The sequence below is a fragment of the Pelodiscus sinensis genome, chromosome 1 (assembly GCF_049634645.1).
Source record: "Pelodiscus sinensis isolate JC-2024 chromosome 1, ASM4963464v1, whole genome shotgun sequence".
In the NCBI taxonomy this organism is placed as follows: Eukaryota; Metazoa; Chordata; order Testudines; family Trionychidae; genus Pelodiscus; species Pelodiscus sinensis.
The window spans coordinates 304,511,132-304,523,144 of NC_134711.1; the positions used below are offsets into that span (position 1 = coordinate 304,511,132).

At 40.5% G+C, this 12,013-nt stretch overlaps 1 protein-coding gene across 8 annotated transcripts in view; it reads left to right on the top strand.

Annotated features, from left to right (window-relative positions):
* Positions 1–12,013, top strand: part of YAP1 (Yes1 associated transcriptional regulator) — a 142,836-nt gene that overhangs the window by 69,230 nt on the left and 61,593 nt on the right. For 4 of the 8 annotated variants that reach the window (XM_006110819.4, XM_006110820.4, XM_006110821.4 and 1 more), the window contains exon 4: positions 3,771–3,884. The exons of the other annotated variants lie outside the window; for them this stretch is intronic. In XM_006110819.4, coding sequence (XP_006110881.2) covers positions 3,771–3,884 — 114 coding nt within the window. The remainder of the gene's footprint in view (positions 1–3,770; positions 3,885–12,013) is intronic. 8 annotated transcript variants of the gene reach the window in all.

Genomic DNA, 12,013 nt, shown 5'->3' on the forward strand with positions numbered 1-12,013 from the left:
GAAATCCTCATATATTAAAGCTAGCCATTTTAAGTGAACTTTATATTTGGTCAGAGTTTCGCAAGAAAACAGCCTTCTGAGAGAGGCAGACAAAAGCAAATGCACTGTTCACAGCTCAGTTCATATACCCTTAGTGGGTATATAGCAGCAAATTAACCAAGGCCCTGTGGAGGATGTAAATTTCAGCTATCTTATCTTGAGGGTTCCTGCTCATTTTTAGTTTCAAATTTACCTCTTCTGCCATACAGCTTATGATATTTTGTACACTACTTTTGTAAACATTTGTAACTTAAGAAAATGTGTAAAAGATAATCATACATTGGGCTTCATTTATTTAGTGGTATGTCCTTTTGGGAACTTGTAATGAAATTTAGCTATGGCAGGTTTAGTGAAAGTCTTATGATTGAAAATTGAGGTTTGAAAAGTAGTGGCGGAGAGGGAAGAAAGGTTCCTGCAATATGTTTTGGTTTTTCTTATGTAACAATAAAGACGAAAGTTGTACAAAATTATTCCTTCCATGTACATCTTTTTAGACTCTGTTTCCCATGCAGTGTTGGACATCTTGGTAGACTTGAATGGTTTGATCTTACAAAGCACCTACAAGTTCTTGCTTGATAGGATCAAATAGTTGGCTGGCTGATGATTATAGAAAGTTATAAAAAAAGAAGCTATTCTGCTGTCATACTTGTGAATTGCTCAGAAATTAATATTTAAAAATAAACCTTCAAGGTATTTCCTAATTGTTAACAAGTGGGTAGGTGTGAGTATGTATATATTTACCTTCTATGTGCTGCATATCCCCTTATTAGAAATACCTTGTTCCTTTTCTATCCTATCTCCATCTCTATTTAAATATTAGACATTATAAGATTTGCTCACTGTACATTAATGAAACTTCTTTGATATACATTCTGTCCCTTTTCTCATTTGGCCACTACATTTTCCGTGTTGAATTTTTACAAAACCTCGGTGCTTCATGGCAGGAACAGAATCTTTAAAAAAAATATTTAGAAATACCATGTATGCACACAGAGTTATAACATGATATATTTAGTTACTCATTTTATCTGTATGTTCTGTAAAGGATATCTTGGGTTTTAAATTAGAATCCAGATTTTTTGAGAATTTTGTCCAGATAATGCCAGAGTTAGCAAAGATGAATAGAACAAGGAAGAGGTTCATTTCTATTGTGGCAGGATGTTATTGCATAGGTCTTTGTGATTAAACCATTTATATCGGATAAAGCAGTAATGGAAATTGCCAATAGCTAAATCTGAGAAGAAATAAAGGTGAGGCCTCCATGGTACGGCACCCTCAGGACCTGAGTAGTACCAAACAACAGCGTTTGCCAGACCAGGGGAGGTGGAGGCTCTCCTTCCGGCTATTGGCCCTGTTCCCCGCCACAGGCCCACTGCTCCCCAGCTCTACCAGAGCTGTGCTTCTTGCATAGGGCAAGGGCTATGTTCCCCAGCAGGCTGACCCTGGCTGGGGCTGCACACTCGCCACTTGTCTAGGCCGCATTCCCAGTCTGGGCTGTGCTCCTGGATACCAGCTTCACTGCCTCAGGCCTGGGCAGGGCTATGCTCCTGACATGGGTGTGTCCACATCTAAAAACAATTTGTTTTGTTTGTACTTCCACCAGTAACTCATGAGGAAGACTGGGTAGTTTTCTATTAATTACATAATTACTTGATTTACACATTTTATGTGTATGTTTATAGTTACTTCTGAAGTCAGAAAGTGTGATTAGAGGAGGTTTTTTTCTGAAAGGAGACTGTCCTGGAGCCATAGTTTTAGTATTGGAGCAGTTCACCTTCCTGTCCAGAAAAGTAAGTGTGTTCATATCCATGGACCATATTTGTGGATCACAGATGGATAGGGATCTACATTTTATATCTAAAGCCCTGCAAATCTGTAGATATCTATGTGGGATTCTACAAAGAAAGAGGTGCAGATCAGTCATTTGGCTCCAGAATGGATGAGCTTTGATGAAACAAAAGTTAATCTGTTTTTCCACAACTGTGTAACGTTCAATAGTAACAGGAGTCTAAAACAAAATGACAGAGAAGGGTCATTCCAGTGTTAAAACTGATAAAATAGGTACTGTTTTTGTCATTTCACCTACTTGCATGGTAAGTTTAAAGTGATTGTGTGTACATACCAGTCAGTTCTGTGCTATGTAGCACTTCTTAAAAACTTAACCAAACACTTACCAACCAGCCCCTGTAGATTGTTCTTATTGGCATTTTGTGGAGTGTTAGACTGAAGAGAAGGGGGAAAAGAGGTTGAGTACGGAAGATAATTTTATTTTTCTTAACATTTATGGCACAGGCACCAAGAACTTTATAGAGGCCACTTTTTATTGTTTAAGTCCAAATAAATAAAAATGGTATTTTCAAGTGTCTAAATCACTTATACACTTCCAAAAAGTCCTACCCTACATTAAATAAATTGGTCCCAATATGTGGCAGATACTTTACAAGGTCAGAAGAGGACATAATCCCACCTCAAAGAGATTTAACAAACGAAAATAGAGATGATGGTGGGGTTGGGGGGAAGATATGGTAAACTACAGGTGAGAACTAGTAGGCTGTGTCTAGACTAGCATGATTTTGCTCAAATACTCCATTAAAAGTATTTGTGCAAGAGAGCGTCTATACTGGCACGTGCCTTTGTGCAAAAGATTTGCTTTTGCGCAAAAGCATCCGTGCCAGTGTAGACACTCTCTTGCGCAAGAAATTTACTTGGCTGTCTACGCTGGCCAAGAATACTTGCGCAAGAGGGCTTATCCCTGAGCGGGAGTGTCAGAGTATTTGCGCAAGAATCACTGATTTCATACAGTAGAACATCAGCGTACTTGCGCAAATACTCGCGGCCAGTGTAGACAGGCGGCAAGATTTTGCGCAAAATCTTGCCAGTCTAGACGCACCCGTAGTGTTCAGGAGCAGCATTCTAGTGGCAGCTCTCCACCCCATACCTGCATTTGGTAGCAGAAGGGTCAGAGAAGATGCTCAGGTTTCCTCATTCAGACATAGCCTGTGGGTTCTGGTACAAGGGTGATCTTCAGAAAACATGCAGAGGCCTACCTTCTGAGAGTGGAGCATAACATGACTTTTTCATCTCCTTCAGCTTCTGCTCTTTTGTGTTTCTTATTTATTTGTTCCTCCTCCATTTTCTCATCACTCTTTCTCTCCCTTCCTCCCTGCACGACCATGCCTTGTATCTGCTGCATCCCATAACACTTTTGCAGTGGAAGGGGGTGATTCCAGTACATTTTGCTCAGCAGCTTATGCTGGAGGAGCAGCAAAATAGAACTTCAGAAGAATCATGTTGGTTTTATGCTGCTGCTCGGCTATACTTACCAGACAGACATTGGAGGGAGAGAACAATTCAGGTGCTTATACAGGTTTCATTCTGGCAGGCTTGATTTATTGCTGGTTTTGTATTCTAAAATTCCTTTACCATGAATAGACCCTAGCAAAGGAATAGGTAGCAAAACATACTAAAAGACATAAGTTATAAAATCAAACTCTAGATCTTTAATAAAATGGCAGAAATGCTTTATAATCTTATTTGTATAATTTCCTCATGACTCCCTTCTCTGCCCTCCTCCCAGGACTGTTAGACATGAGCTTGAAACTATTTGTTTCATGTACTGGTTTACATGTAAAATGTTGGGATTTTTTTTATTTATTTATTTTTTATTTAGAGCTATTTTTGAGCTGGAGCAAACAAGAGCCTACTATGAATTCCTTCCTTCTATATTGCAGGCCCACTCCCTGATGGATGGGAACAAGCCATGACCCAGGATGGAGAAATTTACTACATAAACCATAAGAACAAGACCACATCTTGGCTAGACCCAAGGCTTGACCCACGCTTTGGTAAAAGTTCATCTCACTTAAATTTTTTTATTCAATTTAGGTTCCGTTCACATTAGACATTTTCATTTTGCAGTCACACAATAAGATACTTTAATTTGAATCACATACACCCTAATTACATACTTCGTTTTTTAAAGTATTAATTCCTATTATCTTTGATGCCAGGGTTCAGGACTTCACCAGTTGCCTCATAAGGCTCCCAACTTTTGTGGCGTTCAGGAATTACTTGACCTGAATAAAGCATTTGATCCAGGCTCTCTTTCCCTCCCCTGCCCCTCAATTGCAAATCTCTACTAGGTAAAATGATGCTTCCAAAAGAAATATTTACCTTTCTTTATTATATCAGCAGCTCATTATCTAATAATAATAATTATACTGTCAAAATCAATTTGAATCACACACCAGCTTATAATTCCAGCTTGCTACAGTGATGATCATGAGAGAGCTTTGTTTTTAAACAGTATTGAGAGGGGAAAAAATGATAGTATTGCCTGTATCTAAATCTCTTATTTGAGACATGGAAAGTACTCATTAGTTACTAGATTAGTGAAAATAGGATTATTAATCTTTTTAAAATAGAGGAACTAATTCTTCACTTCATTGTTATTGTTAATTTTCAGACCTACAATAAGAGAATGTTACAAACTTGGTAATGATGCAGTGGTTTTCAACTTTTTTAGGCTGCGTATCGCTTTCCAAATAATGAAGTATCACATGCTGAGATAGGGTCAGAATATACCTATGAAAACCGGAGGAAGGAGGAGTTTGTAAGGGAAAACATAATGTGGTGTCTGCCATTAGAGGATTTTTCTACTGTACCTTTGATGAGAGCTCACGTACCACAATTTGAAAACGGCTACAATAATTGAATATAGCTACAGAGTACAGCGGATTGTGGAGATCACATATATATTGAGATGTATCAAGCAAATAGTCATTGATCTGTATGGAATTTTAATAATTTTCTCAGGTCATGTTTTAACATTAAGATACTTCTGGTATTTTGTTTTAATAGTTACATCAGCTTTTCCTTGACTTTTTATCCAGATAATCCACTATTTTCAATTCCTTGGAGTGGATTTGTGAGATGATTTTTTCAAAGGTATGGAAAAACCTGTATAAAAGATAGAACAAATCATTGTGCCTTTCAAGCTTTAGTCTTGGACTCAGTGCAACTAAATGAAAACAGTGTGCAGATCACTGAGTAGGTCAGGCTGAGGGGGTACAAAGCCTTTGAAGCTTTACGGGGGTTGACCCAACAACAACTGTGGGCCCCTATTGGGAAAGTCATTAACTCTATGAATGCCATATAAACACTCTCATGGAAAACTCAAACTCAGCACTTCCATTTTATTTTAAAATGTCTACTATACATTTCAGCTTTTTTTTTCCAGCCGTGTAGTCCTGGATGTATAAATCTAAGCATCTGTCTGTTCTTATGAAAACCACAGCATTGTCACAATTTTTATAGGCTGTAAACTGGTTGAACCACTGTGCAACTTAAGGCAAAGGTGGGGCATATATGAGAGGCTTTCATCTTTGACAGATATTCTTATTGTCCTTAATACTAGCCTTCTGAGTTGCAGTCCTGTGTGAGTGTTGCAAAAGCAGCATGTTAGTCATTTGAACGTCAGAATCTATTTAATACATGAATATGGCTGTGTTTGTTTGAAGCAGGAAGTAAAGTCATTAAAAAATAGTGTTGTCTTTTTACAGTGTAAAGAGTGATGCCAATTATGTTTACTTAAGTAATCACAGAGGAAATGTATTTTGCTCTTCTCTCATGTCCTGTGTTACAGTTTTGAACTATTAAGAGTTTGGGTTTGCCAACTAGAATTAAGGGGGGAGGGAAGTTTTTAGGTAAAATGCATCTAATTTCTGAGCCCTAATTTCGATTCCTGTAAGCAGGACTGTCTCCATAGAAAGGTGGAAACTACTTGTCTTGAGCATATTGAAGTTACATACAACATTAAGGCTGTGGCAGTTAAACTGAAAGGGGATAGAAATGTCCAAAAGATTGCATAAGGGTTTCTTACTGCAGTTTCCCCTTTTGGGCCCACTGTGTATGTGTATCCCAGACAGGATTGAGTAAATGCCAAGGCTTTTTATTTTGTGGTTGGACTTTTAATCTGTTCCAGATCTTTTCAGTCAAAGAGCTCAAGTGAAACTGAAGGGGGCAGGAAAGGGGGGAGGGGAAAAAACCATGTGAGCTCTTCTGGTCTGGAGTGATGGCAAATAGAGACAGGCTGCTAGCTGCTGTTGAGCTTGAAGGAGTTTTCCTTGAAATGTGAAGTTGTATACATTCTAGTGCGGTTTGCGTTTTTATCATTTGTGCCAAGAAAGTATAAAATCTTATTCTTGTTCCTCTTTCTGATATGACCGTCTCCAGGCCACTCTAGCAGAGCACCCGCTATAGTTTTGTGAGGCAAGCTAGGTGAAGTAATGCCTTTTAATGGACAACTTCAACTGATGAAAGAGACAAGCTTTTGAGCTTACACAGAGCTCTTCCTCGGGTCATATTTTTGGTGACGGAGTTAATTTAGTGTGTGCCTGGTGTTTATTTTACTTTCTCATGTGCAGATCTTCAGTAAATATGTGCTGATTTGATTTCTCAGGTGTGATTAATTAAAGTTTACCTAGAATCATAGGGCTGGAAAGGACCCCAGAAGGTCATCAATTCTAGCCCCCTGCCCAAAGCAGGACCAATCCCAACTAAATCAACCCAGCCAGGGCTTTGTCAAGCCAAGACTTAAAAACCTCTAGGGATGGAGATTCCACCACTTCCCTAGGTAACCCATTCCAGTGCTTCATCACCCTCCTAGTGAAATAGTTTTTCCTAATATCCAACATAGACCTCCTCCACTGTAACTTGAGACCATTGCTCTTTGTTCTGCCTTCCGTCACTTCTGAGAACAGCCTCTCTGCATCCTCTTTGGAATCTCCCTTCAGAAAGTTGAAGGCTGCTATCAAATCCCCCCTCACTCTTCTGCAGACTAAATAAACCTAAATCCCTCAGCCTCTCCTCATAGGCCATGTGCTCCAGCCCCCTAATCATTTTGATTGCCCTCTGCTGGACCCTCTCCAATGCATCCACATCCTTTCTATAGAAGGGAGCCCAGAACTGGACGCAATACGCCAGATGTGGCCTAACCAGAACCGAATAAAGAGGAATAATCATTTCCCTAGATCTACTGGCAATGTTCCTCCTAATGCAACGTAATATTCCATTTGCCTTCTTAGCTACAAGGGCCCGTGTTGACTCATATCCAGCTTCTCATCCATTGTAATCCCTAAATCCTTTTCTGCCGAACTAATCATAGAATCATAGGACTGGAAGGGACCTCGAGAGGTCATCGAGTCCAGCCCCCCGCCCTCAAGGCAGGACCAAGCTCCGTCTACACCATCCCTGACAGATGTCTATCTAACCTGTTCTTAAATATCTCCAGAGAGGGAGATTCCACCACCTCCCTTGGCAATTTATTCCAATATTTGACCACCCTGACAGTTAGGAATTTTTTCCTAATGTCCAATCTAAACCTCCCCTGTTGCACTTTAAGCACATTACTCCTTGTCCTGTCCTCAGAAACCAAGAGGAACAAATTTTCTCCTTCCTCCTTGTGACACCCTTTTAGATATTTGAAAACCGCTATCATGTCCCCCCTTAATCTTCTTTTTTCCAAACTAAACAAGCCCAGTTCATGAAGCCTGGATTCATAGGTCATGTTCTCTAAACCTTTAATCATTCTTGTCGCTCTTCTCTGTACCCTTTCCAATTTCTCCACATCTTTCTTGAAATGTGGCACCCAGAACTGGACACAGTACTCCAGCTGAGGCCTAACTAGTGCAGAGTAGAGCGGCAGAATAACTTCACGAGTTTTGCTTACAACACACCTGTTGATACAACCTAGAATCATATTTGCTTTTTTTGCAACAGCATCACACTGTTGACTCATATTCAACTTGTGGTCCACTATGACCCCTAGATCCCTTTCCTCCATGCTCCTTCCTAGACAGTCGCTTCCCATCTTGTATGTATGGAACTGATTGTTCCTTCCTAAGTGGAGCACTTTGCATTTCTCTTTATTAAACCTCATCCTGTTTACCTCTGACCATTTCTCTAACTTGCTAAGGTCATTTTGAATTATGTCCCTATCCTCCAAAGAAGTTGCAACTCCACCCAGTTTGGTATCATCTGCAAACTTAATAAGCGTACTCTCTATCCCAATATCTACATCATTGATGAAGATATTGAACAGTACGGGTCCCAAAACAGACCCTTGAGGAACTCCACTTGTTATCCCTTTCCAGCAGGATTTAGCACCGTTAACAACAACTCTCCGACTACGGTTATCCAGCCAATTATGCACCCACCTTATCGTGGCCCTATCTAAGTTATATTTACCTAGTTTATCAATAAGAATATAATGCGAGACCGTATCAAATGCCTTACTAAAGTCTAGGTATATGACATCCACCGCTTCTCCCTTATCCACAAGGCTCGTTATCCTATCAAAGAAAGCTATCAGATTAGTTTGGCATGACTTGTTCTTCACAAACCCATGCTGGCTATTCCCTATCACTTTATTACCTTGCAAGTGTTTGCATATGATTTCCTTAATTACCTGCTCCATTATCTTCCCTGGGACAGACGTTAAACTGACCGGTCTATAGTTTCCTGGGTTGTTCTTATTCCCCTTTTTATAGATGGGCACAATATTTGCCCTTTTCCAGTCTTCTGGAATCTCCCCTGTCTGCCATGATTTTTCAAAGATCATAGCTAAAGGCTCAGATACCTCCTCTATCAGCTCCTTGAGTATCCTGGGATGCATTTCATCAGGACCTGGTGACTTGCTGACATCTAACTTTCCTAAGTGATTTTTAACTTGTTCTTTGTGTATCCTATCTTCTAAACGTACCCTCTCTCTGCTTGTATTCACTACGTTAGGCACACCTCCAGACTTCTCGGTGAAGACCGAAACAAAGAAGTCATTGAGCATCTCCGCCATTTCCAAGTTTCCTGTTACTGCTTCTCCCTCCTCACTAAGCAGTGGGCCTACCCTGTCCTTGGTCTTCCTCTTGCTTTTAATGTATTTATAAAAGGTCTTCTTGTTTCCCTTTATGCGTGTAGCTAGTTTGATCTCATTTTGTGCCTTTGCCTTTCTAATCTTGCCCCTGCATTCTCGTGTTGCTTGCCTATATTCATCCTTTGTTAGTTGTCGTAGTTTCCATTTTTTATATGACTCCTTTTTTATTTTGAGATCATGCAAGATCTCCTTGTTAAGCCAAGCTGGTCTTTTGCCATATTTTCTATCTTTCCTACACAGCGGAATTGTTTGCTTTTGGGCCCTTAACAGCGTCCCTTTGAAATACTTCCAACTCTCCTCAGTTGTTTTTCCCTTCGGTCTTGCTTCCCATGGGACCTTACCTACAAGTTCTCTGAGCTTATCAAAATCTGCCTTCCTGAAATCCATTACCTCAATTGTGCTGGTCTCCCTTCTACCTTTCCTTAAGATCATGAACTCTATTATTTCATGATCACTGTCCCCCATACTGTCTTCCACTTTCAAGTTCTCAACCAGTTCCTCCCTATTTGTTAAAACCAAATCCAGAATAGCTTCTCCTCTGGTAGCTTTTTCAACCTTCTGAAACAGAAAGTTGTCTCCAATGCAGTCCAGAAACTTATTGGATAGCCTCTGCCCCGCTGTGTTAGTTTCCCAACATATGTCTGGATAGTTGAAGTCCCCCATCACCACCAAATCTTGGGCTTTGGATAGTTTTGTTAATTGTTTAAAAAAAGGCCTCATCCACCTCTTCCACCTGGCTAGGTGGCCTGTAGTAGACTCCTAGCATGATATCACCCTCATTTTTTACCCCTTTTAGCTTAGCCATTCGGTCCCCAGCCTGTAACAATGCTTGGGATTCTTCCATCCTAAGTACAGGACTCTACACTTGTCCTTGTTAAACCTCATCAGATTTCGTTTGGCCCAATCCTCTAATCTGATCTTCTCCAGGTCACTCTAGCAGAGTACCTACTGTAGTTTTGTGAGGCAAGCACTCACTCTGTACCCTATCCCTGCCCTCCAACATATCTACCTCTCCCCCTAGCTTAGTGTCGTCCGCAAACTTGCTGAGGGTGCAATCCATCCCCACATCCAGGTCATTAATAAAGATGATGAAAAAAAACGGCCCTAGAACTGAACTTCGGGGCACTCCGCTAGAAACTGACTGCCATTAATCAAGTGACATCAAGCCATTAATCGCTACCTGGTGGGCCCAACAGTCTGTCCATCTTTCTGTCCATCTTACATTCCATTTATCCAATCCATATTCCCTTAACTTGCTGGAAAGAATACTGTGGGAGACCATCTCAAAAGCTTTGCTAAAGTCAAGGGATATCACATCCACCAACTTTCCCATATCCACATAGCCAGTTTTCTCATCATAGAAGCTAATCAGATTCGTCATGCATGACTTGCCCTTAGTGAATCCATGTTGACTATTCCTGATCACTTCCCCTCTTTCAAGCTTCAAAATGGATTCCTTGAGGATCCCCTCCATGATTTTTCCAGGTACTGAGGTAAGGCTGACTGGTCTCTAGTTCCCTGGATTGTCGTCCTTCCCTTTTTTAAAGATGGGCACTACATTTGCCTTTTTCCAATCATCCAGGGTCTGTCCCAATCTCCATGGCTACGTCTAGACTACATCCCTTTTTCGTAAAAGGGATGTAAATTAGACATATCGCAATTGCTAATGAAGTGGGGATTTAAATCTTCCCCACTTCATTAGCATAAAAATGGCTGTCGCTTTTTTTGGGGGGCACGGAGCTTTGCCGGGAAAAAAAAATCAGTCTAGACGCTAATCTTACGGAAGATAAAGCCTTTTCCGAAAGATCCCTTATCCCTCTATGAAATAAGGGATAAGGGATCTTTTGGAAAACCCTTATTTCATAGAGGGATAAAGGATCTTTTGGAAAAGGCTTTATTTTAAATCCCCGCTTCATTAGCAATTGCGATATGTCTAATTTATATCCCTTTTACGACAAAGGGATGTAGTCTAGACATAGCCCATAAGTTTTCAAAGAGAATAGCTGAAGTATCTGCAGTGACATTTTCCAACACCCTCAGTACTCTGATGCATTAAATCCGGACCCATGGATCTGTGTATGTCTAGCTTTTCTAAATCATTCTTAACCTGTTCTTTCTCCACCAATGGCTGCCTACATCCTTACCATACTGCATTGCCTAGTGCAGTAGGCCCCCCACACCCTCTCTGATCACTCTCTTATGCTAACATGCATGTAGAAACCTTTCTTGTTACCCTTCACATCCCTTGCTAGCTGTAATTCCATTTGCGCTTTTGCCTTCCTGATAACTCCCTTGCATTCCTGAGCAATATATTTATACTCCTCCCTAGTCATCTGTCCAAGTTTCCATTTCTTGTAAGCTTCCTTTTTGTGTTTAAGCTCACCAAGGATTTCCCCGGTAAGCCAATCTGGTGGCCTACCGTATTTGCTTTTCTTGCTGCGCATTGGGATGGTTTCTTCCTGTGCCTTTAATAAGGCTTCTTTAAAATACTGCCAGCTCTCCTGGACTCCTTTCCTCTTCATGTTAGCATCCCAGGGGATACTGCCCATCAGTTCTCTAGTACCCAGGTACCCACCAGTACCTAGCAGTGATTAGTAGGAGTTAAACATTGGTCTGAGGACTGCCATGCTCTTTTTATTAATTCTTTTTCCTAAGAGCTTGTTTTCCATTGACGTTTCAAATGTTAATATTAAACAAAACTCTCTAGGGGTGTGTCTAAACTACACCCCTCTGTCGGCAGAGGTTTGTAAATTAGACACATTGAAAGTGCAAATGAAGCTGGGATTTCAATATCCTGTGCTTCATTTGCATAATGGCGACTGTCGCTTTTTTTTGAAATGGGGCTTTTCGAAAAAAAAAACCCTGGCAGTTTAGACAGGGCATTTTCGACAGAAATGCCTTGTTTTGAAAGATCCTGTACTCTTCTGTCTTCACAGTTGTCCTCGAATGATTCTCCTGTTGGCTCAATGAGAAAAATATAAGATCTGCGAGATAAGGATAGTTTAGTTTCCTGATATTAGTCTTGTGTAGGTGGAGAGCAAATCA